The sequence below is a fragment of the Malaclemys terrapin genome, chromosome 9, assembly GCF_027887155.1.
Source record: "Malaclemys terrapin pileata isolate rMalTer1 chromosome 9, rMalTer1.hap1, whole genome shotgun sequence".
Taxonomy (NCBI): Eukaryota; Metazoa; Chordata; order Testudines; family Emydidae; genus Malaclemys; species Malaclemys terrapin.
In genome coordinates, this window is record NC_071513.1 from 82,436,813 (window position 1) to 82,455,909 (window position 19,097).

A 19,097-nucleotide genomic window follows, 5' to 3' on the forward strand; every position below is an offset into this window, starting at 1 on the left:
ACATATAGACAGACTAATGTTGTTTTAATTTTAATTTCAAAATGTTTTGCTCTTATAGGAAAAGTTTTATTCACATGAGGAGGGCAAGTAGGGTCAGGGCCAGCTCTAGGATTTTTGCCGCCCAAAGCAAAAACAATTTTGGCCGCCCCCCCCCCCCCCCCCGTTCTTTAATTACGCCACCCCCGGCCCCGCCTCAACTCCGCCCCTTCCCCAAATCCCCAGCCCTGCCTCCTTCCCCCAGGCTCTCAAGCCTAGGAGGGAGGGAGGGGGAGAAGCGGCGCCCGCGCCACGGCCACTCAGAGTCTCCCCCCGCTCCAGGTTTGAGAGCCTGGGAGGGAGGGGGAGACCCCGAGCCGCCGCGGCGCGCGAAACAGCTGATTCGCGCGGCGCTGCTCCCCCTCCCTCCCAGACTTGAGAGCCTGGGAGGGAGGGCGAGTAGCGGCGCGCAAATCAGCTGTTTTGCGCGCCGTGGCAGCAGCAGCGGAGGTGAGTTAGGGCGGCCGGGGCACATTTTTAGGGGCGGCATTCTGGCGCCGGCCATGTCGCCCCTAAAAATGTGCCGCCCCAAGCACCAGCTTGTTTTGCTGGTGCCTAGAGCTGGCCCTGAGTAGGGTTTACATTTGCAAAGTGCTGCACAAACATTACATGCTCCCTCTACTAGACCACGCTGCCTCATTAAAGGTTTGATCCTAAAGGATCAAAGTAACTGAAACATCCATTCTGACCTCCTGATTTCCCTGGAAACCAGTTGCTAGGCACCTGGAAAGTTAATATATCACAATCCTTATCCACAAATGAAGCGGTGTAGAAGTCAGGCATCAGAAATAATGAAGCCACTGTCGATGCCATATCTATCGTAGACTCTAAAAACAATGGTGGAAGAATTCACTGCTCATGAAAATGAGGGACACAAAGTATGGAATAGAGCTAGGCATAGTGTAAGTAGGTACCGTAGGTGCTTCTTGACACATAGCTCTGCCAATACACGTCAGCATCAGCCAGGGCACCTGAACACCCTACTGTCCTTGGCCTCTCACTGCCAATTGTGCCAAATTGTTTGTTTGGTAGCTTTTTGAGATGAATAGCAAATACTCCTAACGACTCTTATGCAAGCAATTTATAGGCTAAAATTTGCTTTTACAAATCATTAGGACAATTACAAATAATAAATGTGCAGTAATCATGACCTGATCACAGATAATTCACAAACAGTAATGACAGCTAAATTAATTGTTCACGGTGCATAGATCACCTGGCCAGGACTGGCTCTAAGCACCAACAAAGGAAGCACGTGCTTGGGGCGGCACAATTCCAGGGGCAGCATTCCGGCCATTTTTTTTTTTTATTTTATTTTTGCTTGGGCAGTTGCGCTCTCGGAGCTTGGGGCAGCAAAAAACCTAGAGCCAGCCCTGCACCTGGCTCTACTTTTGTGCTTTCGAGATTCGAAGTGACAAACTCTTCAAGGTGGATGTTTTTCTTTTTCCTTGGGTTTCCATTCCAAGCACATCATAGAATCAACCTGCTTGATTCTTTCCCATATGCATCATTTAACTGTCTGCTTTTCCCTTTTATTGCCAGACTAACCAATATCTGAATCGAAATGCATTTAAGGTTAGTTACATTATACAGTTACAGGTCCTGATTCTGATCTCATGCTAATTTTATTCTGTTGTAACTTCATTAACTTCAGTGGAGTTAACCCTAGTTACACTGATATAAGTATGGGTAGGCTCAGGCCAACAGTTTTCTTTTTTTATAGGGTGTTCAATATACTTATATTGGCTGTCATGCCATATATCTATTTCTATTACATACATCTGTTATGTTTTAAAGATGTAATTCTTTGCCTTTTAATAAACTGCATGCAAGTTATTAATCTTTTTGTTGCTAATATCATTCTAATCATATGAACATATGAATAAATTGCACAATAGGCCCTGATCCTGCTTCCATTTGAAGACAATTAAAGTTTTACCAATGAGTTTAATGGGAGCCAGATCAGATTCTGAATTATAGTTCTTATTGTACAACACTGTCAATCTAGCTTCACTGCAAGGCATAAGATCATGATTAAGTTTTGTCAACCATCCAAATGTACACATAATTAAAGTATGTCCTGTGCTATCCTAATGTAGGGTTGTCACCTATTTACAGTTGTCCTTTGGGACATGTCAAGTCACTTCAACAATGCAACATTTACATTTTGGTATCATGATGTGTTGGTGCATCACATTGTATTGACAAGTCATGGTGTAAAATCACCAGGAGGAGGAGGAAAGGTTAAAACAACCTAGAACAAAGTAATTAATACTACCATTATTAGAGGTGGTTGATTGGGTCCATCCACAGCAGCAGAAGGTGAGTGGAAGTCCAGAATAGTATTCATCATAATACAATTTTAGGAGGGCCTGCAAGCCTTGACTCATGTGACTAATCCCAACTGATTACTGATATAGGTTGGGACCTTATTTAGATATATAATCTTTCATGAAATCTGGATCTCAGAATGCTTTATGGAAACAAATACAAGGGAGTGGGCACTATATATTATAAGTACACTCCACTGAAGCTGCTGTCAATCGTATCTATAGTGATGACTTCCTGGCCAAATCCAAGAGCTTCTTTCCCCTTACCTTCCAATCTGTCTGCTGGATTCATACTCTGTCTCTCCATTCTCTTTAGTACTCTCTCCTTCCTGACTTTTCAGTGTCTTTCTTGTTGGTGGTTCCTTTTCCTATCTAACCAGTTCTATACAGGTTCTTATACCACCTTCATTATTGCAGGATCTGAGCGCCTTCATTAGTGCATTAAACAACAGGATGAGCATCTGTCATGCATTCCTTCATACTCTCCATCCTCTCCTGAGAGGGAGAACTGGGTGTGCAGTGGAGCATTTTGTTGTGGAGAGGGTTATGTTAGGTTTTTAATAACCACACAGCAGTATGTATAACTTAGACAAGGCAGGTCATCTTGCACTTGGAGAGAAGGAAGTGAGATTTGTGTTGGTCCTTAGTTCCTGTGGGAATCTTGTCCTGGCCCCTAAGAAAGCTCCCTCCCTTTATAGAGGAGCTTTATCCTTATGATAGAAAGTTCCATTTTGCTTGAGGAGGAAAGTTGTTGACCACAGTCCTCATCCTGAAGTTTTGGGTGTTCCAGCTTTGCTGGGCCCAGGCCCCTGAGCACCTTGAAGATAAGGACCAAGACTTTGAACTCTTTTCCACTGGTGTCACTGGTGGCTGTGCCCCATCGTCCTCTCCCTTTACACTGAAATGATGGGAGACTAACTGAGCTCTTATGGCTTTAACTCCCATTTCTGTGCTGATGACCACTACACCTGTCTCTGTGCTTCTGAATTGTCCCTCACTTCAATCTTACATCTATGAATCTTTTTCTGACATCTGTCCCTAGATGTCCTGCTGCCAACTCAAATGCAATATGAACTCATTTCCCTTCATATCCTCCCTTCTTTTTCCATCATGGTCATGAAATCCGCTCTCCTGCCTGTCTCCCAAGCAGGCACCCCGATATCATGCTTGACACCTCTCTCTCCTCTCCTAACATCAAGTCATTGCCTAAATCTGCTGATTCCTTTTCTATAACATCATCTACATCCCCGTTATCTTGTCTTTGATTAGGTAATGTCCCACCTAGGGTACTGCAACCTCCTTCCTTTCAGTACTGCCATATTTCCATTCTTCACTGGCATCACTTGCCCTCTGCATCAAATGCAAACTTCCTGTCTTTGCCTTCAGTGCTGTGTGCACAGTTTTGCCCCACACTGTTCTACTCCCTGACTCCTTTATGCTCTGGCAGCTCCACTAGCTTTCATACGCCCTGTGAGTTGTCTTTCCCACAAGCGTTTCTGCACTTTCGCCTACACTGTCCCTTTGTCTGGAATTAACTTGCTGGCCCTGGTCCCCATCCAGCCCTCACTTTCAATTCCCTCTTTCCCATTTCTGAACCCATCCTTGTTGCAAAAATGCAAAATGGGGCGTAGCTACGGGTGGGCCTGGGTGGGCTGCAGCCCACTCCCTTAGCATCTAGGTCCACCCAAATCTGAGCAGGGGTGTAGTGCTGCCACAGCGGTCCTAGAGCCTCACTTGGGCATCTGAAATCCAGGATGGAGCTATGTGCCTGCCCTTCAGAAAGCTACGCTCCAGCAGCTCTGCCTTGCCATTTTCTGAGCTGCCCCATGTGCATGTCCAGCGTGGCAGGTGAAGCCATGTCTGGAGCACCAGAGCTAGGAAGAGGGTGTGCTGTCAGGGGAGAAGCTGAGCTAGCAATCTGTTATTGCCCATCCACCCAAAAGTTGGGGCCCACCCAAATTTCCACGTCTAGCTACGCCACTGATATAAAAAAACCAAATCAAACAAACAATACCATTTAAAAACAGGAACTAACCTGCTGTGTATCTATAGCACCAGAAATAACTCATGTCATGACCTTCCACACTGCCGAAAACCTTCTCCTTCCTTTGACCCCTCCTTCTTTGTCTCACCTCACTCTCCATTTGTTAGGGAGCCCTAGACTGTGAGCCTGCAATGCCAGCACGGGGTCTCTGCAGAGCGCTCTGCATACCTATGGGGTGGTAAAACTAAACAATAGCTTTAGCTCTCCATTTCCCTAGCTGAGCATGTGGAATGATAAGGAATGTCACACAGCAGAGTTGATTTAGGGTAACAAGCAAAGGCTGCTTCTGTAAACTGTATTAATACTAGTTATGGGATTAAACCCCCAAAACAAACAGAACAGCCCTAAAAGCACAAAGCCTTCCACCTATGAAATAATAGGCTTTTGACCAGAAAAGATAAAGTACCTGTTATATGATTACCATCTGCCTATCAGGCAAGCAGACCTAGCTACTTGTACTGAGAAAAAAGCTTCCACCGCGCACCCAGCCGGGTTCAGAATCCTTTCCTGTACCTGGGTTCGAAGCCACCCGTGCCGCCTGCAATTGGTCTTCGCATCGTAAATGGGGATTCCGCCTCACAAACCGCACAAAAATCGCCCCTTCAAAGTTATGCTAATATGACCAGGGTCGGGATATGTCTACATTCATGCGGCTTCCCCCCTTCCGTACACACTTAACTGCAGGATCTCGTGTCTAGTGGGACGAGAAAGCCGGGGGCTGGGGTAGGTTTATTCTTGTCAGTGCCCTATGATCGTTTCCAGGAATAGGCAGCCTATAAAGCGTGATGGTGGGTGCAGTGTCAGCTGTTTCTGCGCCGATTTCTGCTTTAGGATAATTTGATGCTACATTTAGAAAACACCACGGGTCATTTCAGAGCAAAAAGCGATGGCAATAGCAGTTAATCATGCTGCATTTATGTGCCTGTTCCCCCTACCCCCACCCCAGCTTTTCTACCTCTCACGTTGTGTGCGTGTGTATGTGTGTGTGTGTTCAATACCGAGCCCTCCATTTCCCGAGGTGTGACTGCTTTACTGCAGGCTGAATCACCTCCCGCTGTGTAGCAGCGTGTGTGTGTGTCTGTGTGGTATAAGTGACAGGATCTCCTCTCACACAGCCGCAGACTCGACTGAGCGTGGGGGGGAGGAAGAGCCCTGCCCTTTCCCTACAGCTCCCGGTTGCTGCGTGACTACTCGCTTTCACAATCATAACACTGTGGTTATTTAAACGGATCTCGGCGCTGATCTGCACGACACCCTTACCCTGAAATTTACACTGCAATAGCGTGACAGAAGCCGAGAACGGTCCCCAGCTCTCCACCTCCTCAGCGCCTGCAGGGCCCCCTGCATACAAATCACTCGGCCGGTCTCACGCAGGCGGAACATATGTTCAGAAGGCAAATCAAACGCTGGAGCTTTTTTGTTTTTAATCAAAGGAGCGGGCGGCCGGGCTCTCCCTTTAATACGGCGCGCAGTTAAATACCCCCGCTTCCTAAAAATGTGGTTCGAATCGCTCTGTGCTGCTTCACACGCAGCGCCACCTCCCCACACATCATTCAAGGTGAACCCACTGAACCGGGTGCTTTGGGGTGATGCGATTGCGCTGCCTTGACATTAAGCTGCCTCCCACCTCGATTCCCCCCAGAATGTGCTGGGTAGGGGAGGTCAGTTTGCACCTTGGGAAGGGGTGGGGGTGGTGAACCGGAGGTGTTCATGTATAGCGTGTAGAAAGGACGGAGGAACCCAGGGCTTTCGATCAGGGTTAAAAGAACTCGTCAGCCCTTGATTTTGACCTTTGAACATATGTTCCTACTGCGTGAGACCGAATGATTAGTTAGTTAATGTTTATAAAGCGCTTTGAACGTGTAGGGCGCTACAGGCATTACATGGTGCTGAATTATTAAATGGGTCTGCGGGTGGGGGGGGGGGGGCTGTGGAGAGGCGGGTTACTAGATCGGATTCATCACGTTGTTAGAAACACACGCAGAGAGCCCATACGCCGTTTTAATAGCTGCCTAATCCCTGTAGTGATTTTTCAAAACCCTAATGGAAATCAGTGTGTGTGTAGATATATATAGAGAGACACCATGAAGCCAGCGTGCGTTCGACATCTATATTTGGCTGTCTCGTCTTCAGCTAGAGACAGCCAGCCCCGTCGTAATTACCTAATTTCTAGCTCTGGTGTTTTGAGATAAAGTGATTCAGTGACGTTTCCACCCTCCCCTGTAAGTAGGTTAATAAGAGGGTGGACGCTTCTTTCGTGTCCTGGTGTCGAAAATTCTCTTTATTAGCTGCCTCGGTTGCATGTCTGGCTTGATGGCGAAAATAAGATGCTCCCCTGGAGATGAAAGGGGCCCGGTTTGGGCATGCTGCCTTGCTTGTGCTACGCTCAGGATTAGCGAGTTAGCCCAGCTTTAAGGTCTGCACGCAAAGCTCCCAGCAGCGCCTCAGCCTATGGGGCGTTAGTCACCCATGGATACTGGAAATGCAGCCGAGAAATCGGACTCCCCCAGGGCGGAGGCACGGGTCATGCACTGGAGATCAGAGCCGGTGTGCCTGGGCGATGATGGCCTGCCCTGACAGGGAGCCGGGCAGCTGGTGCCCAGGACCTGGGCATTGTCCTGCGCTGCCCATGGAGCTGGGTGCCTGTGGTACCCACGGAGCTGAACCTTCGAACTCTGAGCACTGCCCTGGTACCCAGAGGTAGGCACTGTCCCGGGGGCTGGGCAATGGCCCGGGAGGTAGATGCCCTGGCAGCTGAACCACACTGCCCTGCCCTGGCAGCGAGCGGGGTCATGCCCTGCAGGAGGAGCTGGGAGCTGCGCTCTCCGAGCGGCCGCCCTGTGCCGTGACATGTATGCGCGCCTGGCACGCAGGGGCTGCTGCGCTCCGGGATTGCGTGATGTGCAGGGATCAGCGAGCTGTTGAGGCACACGCACTTCGTGCTCCCGCCCCAGTGACCCCGGAGACCTCTCCCTGCTTCCGGGCTGGCGTGCAGGTGCTCTGGGGAGGGAGGAGCAGTTAATCTCTAAACGCTTAGCTTCTGCTTTCCGAGCCCGGCCAAGAGAGTCACGCTATTGCTGGGACAGGCAGTGAGTTCACTAGGGAGGAGGAACACACAGTCTCCTCGTTATCAGGGGAGTGTAACAGCTGGGAGACAAACCCGCTTACAGCAAACCTACTGGGAGCTCTGCAGGCTGCTCTCCATCTCCCCACAACTCACAAACTTCTCAATGAAACGTCCCCAGACCTGCTCCGGGGGAGGGAGCCTTTCTCATTTAGGGATCAGGCTTTTCAAGTCTCTGCCGCTGGTGAAAGAGGATTTTGCTCGGGGTATGCGTGTGTTCGTTCCACTGAGGGATGTAAATCTTATTCTATCATTTAAAAATTAAAAAAACCCTCCCCCCCTTCAAACTGTTCCTGTTTGACCACACTGCTTGGAAGTAACCAAGTGTAAATACGCCTCCCTTCCTCTGCATATGCTAAAGCAGTTGGCGTGTTTTGCCCGCTCACATCCTGGATCCCAATAGGTCTGCATATGCTAAGAGGGAAGTTTTGTTAAGAGTTCAAATCAGATCTCTAACAATAAAAGGAAGAAAATTCAGTTACAGCTGCCTTCTGATCGTAACAAACTGTGCCTAAGTATACACTGTGTTACACCGCAGAAAGTCCCCATTTTAGGAAGGACAGTCCCTAGTTTTCAGCAAAACAATTACCATTTCTCACTCTCTGGTAATGCAATCAGTTTAAAAGGGGCTGGAAATTGTGTCTATATTTCTCTCTAAATATTCTTGTCAGTGCTGGCAACCAGCTGGGTTCTGAACAAACTTCACACTAGCTGGATCCTGAAAGGGGTCAAGCACACCTATAACTCCCAGGGTGGATCCTGCTCCAATTCAAGTTGATGGCAGAAATTGCTATTGACTTCAATGTACGCAGAATCCGGTCAATAGACTTCTATGGGTGTTGCATCTCTCTATTTGGCCAGCTATACCGTGTTAAGAGGTGAAATAGAACCAGGCAGAAACCCATAACTCTATATTTCCCCGCTTATCTCATTTTAATTCATGCACTTTATTTTAATGTAATATTTTGAAATGTTAAGAACTTCACCAAACAAACAAGGGTACTTTGTTCATATTTGTAAAAGAAATGCATCAAAACTCTTTTGTGGGATCCCTGAATAAATGCTCACACATTGCAGTGCTCAGCTGTAGTGTATTGGCAATGCTGTATGCTGAAGTTTGCACAGCAAGTTCTTTCCTTATGGTTCTGACCTTGTTTGGAACTGAAGTCACTGATTGATGAGGATGGTCAGCACCACATTGGGTAGGGAGTCCATCTTCAGTTAGTTTAAACCTTAACATTACCTTAGTGCAGTTGTTTTATGCACATAGTTTTGTGCTAGACATAACCTCTCTCTTTCATATAGAAATAAGTAGAATTACCAAGTAATGAATAGGCCATACACAAATGAAATCAGTTTGATCAACAACATTGTGCAAGGATTGTCTTATTTTTCATATAGGAGACTTGCTGCTAGCCTTTTTCCAGTTTAGAATTCCAGCAGATGTTTCATCACGTATCATGTCTTTGCTAAATAATCAGATCCTCTCCTAAGGCAATTTGTCTACTTTAATATCATAGTTTAAAAATGAAAGGACAGTGTTATAAGTGCATATTGCTTAGGTCGGAAATGAACAACTTTTAAAGATGCAGTCATGAAGCCAGGAGGACATTCTGTGGTCAAAGCCTCATCCGCAGTACCAGAGAGCTATATGGGTTCACATGAGTGCAGGAACTAGACAAAAGGTCTGATTGACCACAACTGTTTAAAAAAACCCCAACAACTTCACCAGAGTGTGAACTAAACCCATGGTTTGTTGTGGCAAGGCTTACAAGACACAATAAAATAAAAAGCCCCAGATTCCTGGCATTGGTGTAGATGCGGGAGGCTTCACATAAAATAATACCAATGAAAAGAAGCTAGTGTCAGATATGAAATTAATTCAATAGAAAGAGTCATCATAAAAACTCCTACTTTGATTCTCACATTTCATTAATTTATTTACTTTTTGTTGCTCTACTGTAAGCTCAAACAGATTTCATTCAGGGCTGGCAAAGCAGACAGTTCATATAGAGGGTGAACAGATGTCCTAGTTTACAGGGATTGACCCAGACTTTAGAGTCAATTCTAGGGTCACAAACAGCTCAAGTGAAATCAGGATTTTCTGTTTTCAATAAAACTGGGTAGGTAGTCAGCTGGTTATCCTCTCCTTGTCCACACCATCCTGGTGGGCCTGAATATACTGCTTCTCCAACTATTGACCACTAATGTTAAATTGAGCCCATGATCACAATATGAATTAAGGTGTGGAATCTAGGTCACCACAATCCATCATGCAGCAGTATGGCAAATTCTAAAGTAGCAAATGCTTCAGATGACATAGGTAGGCCCCACACACATAGGAGCAACAGCAAAATACTAGTTTTAGATTCAGTTAAGATTCTGTAGCTGAGGCTCTGTGCAAATCTCTGTATAACAAGAGGGGTGGTAGCAAGTATCAGAGGGGTAGCCATGTTAGTCTGTATCCACAAAAACAATGAGGAGTCCAGTGGCACCTTAAAGACTAACAGATTTATTTGGGCATAAGCTTTCATGGGTAAAAAAACCCCACCTCTTAAGATGCATGGAGTGAAAATTACAGATGCAGGCATAAATATACTGACACATGAAGAGAAGTGAGTTACCTTAGAAGCGGAGAACCAGTGTTGACAAGGCCAATTCACTCAGGGTGGATGTGGTCCACTCCCAATAATTGATGAGGAGGTGTCAATATCAAGAGAAGGAAAATAGGAGTGGTGGTAGTTGTACTTGATTATTAGAACTGGTGATAAAGCAAAGTCTTGTCTGCCCTTGTTTGTGCGTGTCCAGGTGGAAGTTAAAGATAGTACTTTTGGAATAGCAAGGGTTAATTCTGGTGTGCTAGTTAACATTTTCTCACTCAAACAAATACAGTAACACGTTGACAATTCATACCTTTACATCAGCCATGACTGGAGTGATCATACACAATAGCTACACATAATCATTGCTATTATCTCATTGGCTTTTTGTTTTTTTAGTATATAACGCACACATTAAAATGTATTAACTGTTGCACATTTGTTTTGATGGAAGTATATGCGGTCTCTGGACTACACCCCGATCAGTCTCAGTGCAGACCGGGCAGTCTCACCGGATATTATTTCCTAACTTAAAATAGTATATCATTTGCCTCTGCAAACACAGCCACCATCTGTTTGTACACAGTTGCATCACCTCTTGCCCCTCTCTTTTCCTTATTGGCATTATCTTGGCTAGGGAAAACATAAATAAAACGTGTTCCTAATTAGTTAGCAAACGAGTTAAACTCCTAGCGAAGAGACGGAGGTTTGTAATTTCCACACGCGCAGGAGTTACAGCCTGAGCGAGCCCAGTTTCGATCAGTTAGGTGGTGAATACACCCACCCGCACTGCCTCCCCTGCCTACTCACCCCTGCGCTACAGCCTCTCCCGCCACCCCCAGCCTCAGGCTTCTCTTTCGCCAGGCACGTGACTCTCTTCCGCTTCTCTTACGTCAACCGACGCGTCGGTACGTTCCTCAATGTTGCGCGGTTGCCGTGGTTACCAGAGAAGCCGTAGGAGTCCCCGGCAGCGCGCGGGGCGCCGAGGTAAGAAAATGCCCGATCCCGCCCCCCCAAGTCCCGGCGCGTCCCCCGCTCTCCGCGGGCGGCCGCTGCTTTTCCCCTCGGGGCCACCCACCCCCGGCGCCCGCAGGCCCCGCTTGGAGTCCGGGGGCGCGTCCTGCGCTCGGAGCGTCGGGAGAGGGAGGGGTCCGCTGTGCTCGGGGTCGGACATGTGGGGGAAGAGTGAAATGTGATAACAGTTTTCAAGCATGTACCAATAAAGTAGCATCTTTTTACAAAAGCGGTTTCTTACAATCTATACGTCTCACTACCTGCTACCGCCAGCACATTTCTACGCCTAGCAATTTCACACACACTTAGGGTGATCAGACAGCAAGTATGAAAAATCGGGACAGGGCTTGTGTGTGGGGGGGGGGGAGGGGGGGGAGGGGGGGGAATAGGAGCCTATATAAGAAGAAGACCCCCAAATCGGGACTGTCCCTATAAAATCGGGACATCTGGTCACCCTACACACACTATAGTGCAAGAACCTGCCACCTGTAGGCATTTGCTACATCAGGTAGCAGTTTAATACAATAGCCGTTTCTTACAATTTATACCTATCGATAAGTGCTACCGGTAGCACATTCCTACGCGGAGGCTCAGCGCTGCTTCCCCGGCCCCCGGGAGTCTGTGGGCCAGCGCTGTACAGACTGGCGTGGGAGGACGGCCCCTGCCCCAAGGCACTTACAGCCCGAGACAAGGCTGCGGGACAGTAGGAGGAAGCAGCACACAGCCTCAGTCAGGACTCTACGCAGCCCTTTCAGCTCACCAGTGGCCCTATGCTGCCTTTGTAGGCATCATGATAAGCCAGGAGACTTGTCAACAGGAGGAGTCAGCTCGTGCTGGTCCCAGCACTGCCCCACTGGGCTAAAGTCTAGCTTGTTTCCACCCCCACTGCCGTCAGTGGCCAAAATCTGCTCTTGCTCTCCCCCGCTATGCCCCACTGAGCTCTCACCTACATGCACCAGCTCTATCAAGGCAGTGGAACAAGATTGGGCTCTGGCTCATACCTATGCACAGCACCACTGAAGTCACCGGGCTAGATTGTGCCCACCCTCATGCCTGTGTCACCCTACTGGCATCCCTGGGCCAAATCTTGCTTATGTCCAGCGCTGCTGCACTGAAGTCAATGAAGCAAATTCTACTCTCAACTGAGAGAAACAGCGAAACAGCAGAGGGGAGAGTGGAATTCTGTTGGTGGAAATGAAGGTGGAATTTGACCTGATACGACTAAATAATGTTAATGTTTATATAGATGGGCAGTTTCCAATTTAATTTGAAATTTTCATTCTTAAATTCATAGGTGAAAACAGAACAGAGTACCAGTGGAATAATTCTCATTTGTGGGCTAGTCTACACTAGAAGCGCTACAACTGCTCTCCCATCAGCATAATTACTCCACCTAGGCGAGAGCTGGAAGCTGTGTCAGTGGGAGAGTGGCTTCCGCCGACATAAGCACTGGTGTGGACAGTGCTTAGGTGGATGTAATTTGCATCGCTCCGGGAGGTGGCTTTGTCACACCCCTGAGTGACGTAAATTACATTGATTTAAACAGTAGTGTAGACAAACCCAGATCCTTTAAGCTGTAGGAGGACAAGAGAGAATGGGGCTATATATGGTGTGCGTAATTCTGTCTTGTCAAGTTGTACAAAATGATGAAGCCTTGAGTAGGATTGAAATAAAATAGGAAAAAGTACACAGGTAACTCCTTTGAAAATGCTGCCCAAGATAGTTACAGTTTTTTTACCCCTCTTGTTAAACGAATTCTGACCATTTAATCTCCAGGGGTTTTGTGTGGCCCTGCTTCATAAGTGTGCCTGAATTTTGGAAGGCCATGGATCGACATGTTCCTATGCATGCATTACCAGAAGAAATCCAAAAGGTAAGAAATATTAGAAATACACCAACATCTGGGGTCAAAATTCTACAATGACTTACGAATATTTCACTGGCTGGAAGTCATTATACATAGACTAATAACACTCTACAAATACAGCATCTGATCCAGTATGATGATTTCTATGTGCCTATATTTACTGCTATGAGTTTGGGATGAGTGCAGAACAAATATCTAATAGTCTTCTCAAATGAGTGCCAATAAAAATTATATACCCTCCAATATATTGGTGTGAAGGTAACTGATGTCTTTGGTATGGGAGGAGCTTATTGACACCCACAAGTGGAGACTAAAGTAACTTTTTGTAATGGTTTGCAGTTTATGCCATGGTTGGTAAATAGCAGTTTGTGCTGGTTTTTATGACCACATATGGTATAAATATAGCAAAAGATATACACACAGTGATTTTAAGTCCTATGGTAGTTTTATGATTAACTATTCTTCTTTATTCTCAGGCAGCAAATGTCTGAAAAAGTGGAAGTTGCATGAAATCTGAATATAATTCCCCTTAAGACAAGCTGATTGCTTCAGTATATGTTTTAAATGAATTCTTCAGCCTGGGGGACATTCTGTTCTTATTATTCTCCTATTTTTACTGTGTTCATATATGTTCAAAATGTGCAAATAGTGCAATTTTCTAATAGGAAATTTTTAATAATTATTCTATGCAGTGCTGTTGTAGCCATGTTACACAGAGCTCTCTGTAAGCTCAAATGCTTGTCTCTCTCACCAACAGAATAAAAGATATTACCTCATCCACCTTGTGTGTCTAATAATTATTCTGCCATTTACTTGTACACATGGCAAGCTGTGCTATTTTCCAACTAAATCGTTGCTTTAAAGTTGACTCAAAATAATCTTTCTTTTTTTAGTCTCAGAGTACGTAAAATTGAGGTTTGCTTATAAATAGGACTGTACTGAAATTTGGCTTTGAATAAAGAATTGGATCAGTTTCAACAGAATACATATTCAAAATTGAATAGTTAGGAGGAAACCTCTCTTTCTCCCTGTAGTCCTAGCTGTGTGACTAGCTCAGTCATTTCTTTTTGTCTTGCAAGACTGGGGGAAATTCAGGATTAGGAGGGAGGGAAACAGGAGAAACTAGAGGTAATCTGTCAGAAAAGGGAATTAGGGTGACTGGGGGGAGGGGTGGATTCAGATGAAGAGAAAATAATACAGGGGAGAATAAAAATGTCAGAAAGGAGAAGGAATTACAAAACATAGAACTTCGGGTCAGTAAAAGTTTGTTTGCCTGTTTATATCCATTGTTCAGCTTCTAATACAGCTTTGGATAAATATTGTTTTTTGGTATTTGGCCAAACTCTAAAATTAAACATTCACTTACACTCCCGCTTGTAGCTTCAGGTCTTTATATTATTTATGTCAGAATCAAGCTAAACCTTTAAAACTCTCATAAAACAGGGGGACTTAGTTGCTGGCCTTTGAGATGAAAGGCCAATATTTAGTTATTTTGTAACTGAATATTTCAAATATAAGTGTTTAGCCCTGTGTTTAGCATTGGGGCACAAAGATCTGTTTCTAAATAAGTAGATGAATAAGGAAAAAAGATTCAGGTACATTGGATAGGTTATTTTTCATTTTTTATAAGTACTGAAACATGCAATTCCTGTAGTAATTTTTGTCAGTGGAATCTAAAATATGGGCCAAAGTGGGCAGTATCCCAAGGTCATGCTCCTTACAAGTTATTCAGACATGTAGAAATAAGATTCCATTCTTGTCATTTCAGAAGCTACTAGCGTGACTTATTCAGCTGGCTAAGAATGGGTCAGACCACTAAAGCTTTCTTTCTCCTGAGTAATTTATGCTCCCCAGATGTCTACTGTATAGAGTCAGAGAGACGTAATATAAATGGCTATCCATCTTGCTTCAGTTCTCCACTTGTCTTTGATGGGCTAAAAGATGTTCAGCATAGCCATGGAACACCATTAGTTTTTCAACAAGTTAATACAGCTCAGAGCTGAATCTACTCCCAGAGATGCTGTAGTGTAACAGCTGGAAATGCTGCCCTTCAAAATTGTTTATACTTCACAAACTTCTTGTCATGTTTTCATAGTATCTGCTGTTATGTGGATCAGGTCCTTGGCACAAAGTCTTATGGGTCAAATTTATCTCTGGTGTTATTTGGTGTTATGTTTTTTGTTTGTGATTTGCGCTACTTTGGCTCTTAATCTTCAGGAGCTCTCTCACATATGTGGCTATCAGTGCACTTAGTACGTTAATGTAAAGTTAAATAGAACATTTTTTAATGTCCATCTATTCGCCATCTCTTGCCTTGATTGCTGTAATCTTTTCTTACCTCCCCTGACCTCCACCTCTTTGCCCTCCAGTCTGTCAAAAACACCATGCTAAAGTCATCTCTCCTATAACTGCTTCAATCACAACTCCTCTTCCTTGATTCCCTTAACTGGCTTACTATCTATTACCATGTCAGATTCAACCTCCTCATCCTTACTGCTGAGGCCCTGTATGGTCCTTTTCCCACTTACTCATAGGTGTGCGCAGCACATTTCATTAGGGTCTGCACCCAGGGATTTTTTTTTTTTTAAAGACGATCATAAAGGTTGGGGTGCGGGATGTGGGAGGGGGTGTGGTGTGCAGGAAGGAGCTCAGGGCAAAGGATTGGGGCAGAGGAGGTGTGCGGAGTGTATGAGGGGGCTCAGGAAAGTGGGTTGGGGTGCAGGAGGGGTGTGGGGTGTGGCAGGTTGCTCAGGGCAGGGAGTTGAGGGCGGGGTTCAGGAGGGGGCTCAGGGCAGGGGGTTGGGGTGCAAGGTGCAGGCAGGGGGCTCAGAGCAGGGGGTTGGGGGTGCAGGAGGGTTGTGGGGTGTGGCAGGGGGCTCAGGGCAGGGGGCGGGGTGCAGGAGGGGTTCGGGCTCCGGCCCAGCACCGCTTACCTGCAGTGGCACGCTACCTGCCTGCCTGCCCTGGCCCCACGCTGCGTCGCTCACCATGTCCCTGCGTGGCCCCTGGGGAGGGGTGGGGGGCCATGCGGCACAATGGGGGGCAAATCCCACAGCTGGATCCAAAGCCCTGAGGGGCCTGATCCGGCCCACAGGCATTAGGGTGGCATTACATCCATAGGTGCTGGAACTACAGGTGCTGGGGGTGCTGCTACACCCCCTGGCTTGAAGTGGTTTCCATCATATACAGGGTTTACAGTTTGGTTCACTGGCTGTCAGCACCCCCACTATACAAATTGTTCCAGCGCGCCTGCTTACATCTCTGATCTGTTCTCCTCCTACTCTTTTTACTCTCTGTTTCACCCTGACCTCCTCCTGTAGTACATTGGGGAGGGAGGGCAGCAGTCTCTTGACCAGCTGTAGATAGTGAAAAGCACTATGAATCACCACTGCCGTCTGGGAATTCAGAAACATTGATGGATTAATATCACCGTAAGGTACTCTTATCTAATCAGTTTAACGATCTCAGGTCTTTATAGATTGTCATCATAATAGTCCAGAAACCAAAAAACCCTCTTCTCATTCTAAGTACTTTGTGTATAAGCTGTAAAAAGTTTTGTCTCTGAACTTTAAATTGTGATTAATATAAAATGGCTGTGCTTGGTCCTCTTTTTGCCCAAGTGAAGCGAGGACCTACACTCAACTTGATAGCAATTTTTTGTCTGTCTGTATGGCAGTAACTTTTGAAAACCCACATCTGATCAATTCCAAAATTTCAAGGGAATAATCAAGACCTCAACGGACAGAATGTCTAGGCATCATTTGGTGAAAATTGGAAAACTGAAAAATCCTGATTTCCACTAAAATCACCATTTGGTTATTAAGAATACAAGGGTGAGGGGGTGGCCTAACAAAGATCTGTGGGAGGGGAGCAGAGTCACGCTGGGTACAAAGATGAGGCTTTGACCTTACTGGCCTAAGGGAAGGCAGCAGGGTCATGCTGGATATAAGGGTGAGGCAGTGATCTCAGGGTTAGAGTTTAGGGTGATAATAGGATTGGTGGGCCCTTCATCCCCCTCCAGCTCAGCCCCTTCCTCCAGCTGAGTTCCTCACCTCCAACTCTGGTCAGACCCTACATTCGGGCCTTTAATCCCCATTATAGTTAGGTCCTTCTCCAGCCAGGCTCCTTGCCCATCCACTCTGGTCTCTCTTAATTTGGATGAAAATTGGGAAAACTGAAAAGGCCTGATTTTAGGATTTAGGGTGAGGGTTAGATTGGGGCAAGGGGACAGGGGATATTGTTATGGCACCAAAGAGCTTTCTCTGCCAGCAGCACTAATGGGCACTCTGAGGGCCCAATTTTAGTGGAACTCAGGCTGCTAGAAGCTTCTCTGTGTCCCTCAAGAGGGCCTCTTAGGCCCATTTTGGCCAGGTGTGCTCCTACTCTACCTGTCTTCCACTCCAGACAGGCTCCACCCCCTCCACAGTCTCTGGTCAGAACTCTATTGATTTCGGTGAAAATTGGAAATCCAGAAAAGCCTGATTTTCACTAAAATCTAGATTTCCAGTTTTCACCAAAATCAACGGAGTTCTGACAAGAATGGGGGGCCCTGAAGCCCTGCCATAGTAGTACAAGGTCTTGGCTGAGTTACGGCTTGGCCTACATAAACAGTGAAGTGTGCAACCCTCTAGTATTGTCAAACCTTTTTGTTTTGAAAACTAATTTTATTTGAGATGAATGACTACTTTATAAATTATCAGACACTATTTTGTAGCCTTAATATACTTGGGACTTGTCTCAATTAATTAAAGCCCTTTCCTGTGTCATATCACAGAAGAAAATAATTATATTTGTTTAGGTTCATAACTATCATTAGCTATTTATAATGGGTTTTTTCCAAAGATATTAGTATACATGATTCTTTTTACTTTCCAATTTAAAATCCAGTGATTTTATCAGCAGTGTAACAACATGATAGTAATGTCAGGAACAGTACGATGCTGTACACTTACTAGGGAAAGGCAGTCACAGTTCTTTTCTCTTACTATTTAACTGATGCAGATGCACTTTAATTCTAAACATTTTTTTTCCTAAAGACTCAATCCTGTTAGGCTGAATTCAAAGGCAATTGAGGATGTTGAGCACTTAGCAGGATCAGGCCCTAAATTAGCTACATTTTCACTGATGAATCATGTATTTTCATTGTACTCTAGACCAGGGGTTTTCAACCTTTTTCTTTCTGAAGCCCCTCCCCCCCCAACATGCTATAAAAACTCCACAGCCCACCTGTGCCACAATAACTGGTTTTCTGCATATAAAAGCCAGGGCTGGCGGTAGAGGGTAGCAAGCAAAGGGGGGTATGCACTGATATAAAATCCATTAATTTTAGTGTGAATTTTGGGTGCACAGAGAATGTAGGATCAGGCACTAAAAGTGCAACCTGACTTGAAAGAGTGTCACATTTTTACTTTATCTAGAAAAAATAAATACATTTTAGAACAAACTTTATTCATTAACTCAGAAAGGAAATTATTTTTAGTATTTTAGTTTAATTTCTCTGAAAAGCTCCCAACCATTTAGTTCAATTAGCAGACCTGAAACAGATCTGTACTCAAGGGTCTGAACTGGAAATTTTAATGTGACAGAGTTCTTTACACCGGGACAGAGTGAAGTGCCCATAATTGTTTATTTGAAAGACAGAAGTGGTGGTACTGCAAGAGAGCACAATGTTCTTTTTGGGATAACAACCCCCTCCTCCCTCTCCCTAACAGCTCATGTTGTCCTTTTTCAATATAGTAATTTTAGTGCTTTGGAATCTTATATTTGTTCTGAATAACAGTTTCATATTTCCAAGTACAGACTGTAACTGCCAGGAAACTTGATTTTTTTTGTTTGTTCAGAGCCACTGTCACTTTATTCTGAGTCAAAATTAAGAGATAGGAAATAATGCCTGTCTTGGTAATCCCCGAGCAAACGTCCCAAAATGTTTTATCAAGTTACATTTAAAACGCAGCATGTTATTGAATCTTTAAATAGTGACTCTTTAGCTAATAATTTTTGACAAGTTACTTGCCTACTCAACCCCATTTTTAAAAAACATTCCAAAATGTCCTTTCTGGCTCTTTTTGTATGTGCGCATGGG

At 45.3% G+C, this 19,097-nt stretch overlaps 1 protein-coding gene across 1 annotated transcript in view; it reads left to right on the forward strand.

The window, feature by feature from the left end:
* Window positions 1-11,045: 11,045 nt before the first annotated feature.
* The window catches only part of LEKR1 (leucine, glutamate and lysine rich 1), a 127,144-nt gene continuing 119,092 nt past the window's right edge, over window positions 11,046-19,097 (forward strand). The window contains exons 1-2 of the mRNA XM_054038917.1: window positions 11,046-11,121; window positions 12,925-13,021. Coding sequence (XP_053894892.1) covers window positions 12,974-13,021 — 48 coding nt within the window. The 5' untranslated portion in view covers window positions 11,046-11,121; window positions 12,925-12,973. The remainder of the gene's footprint in view (window positions 11,122-12,924; window positions 13,022-19,097) is intronic.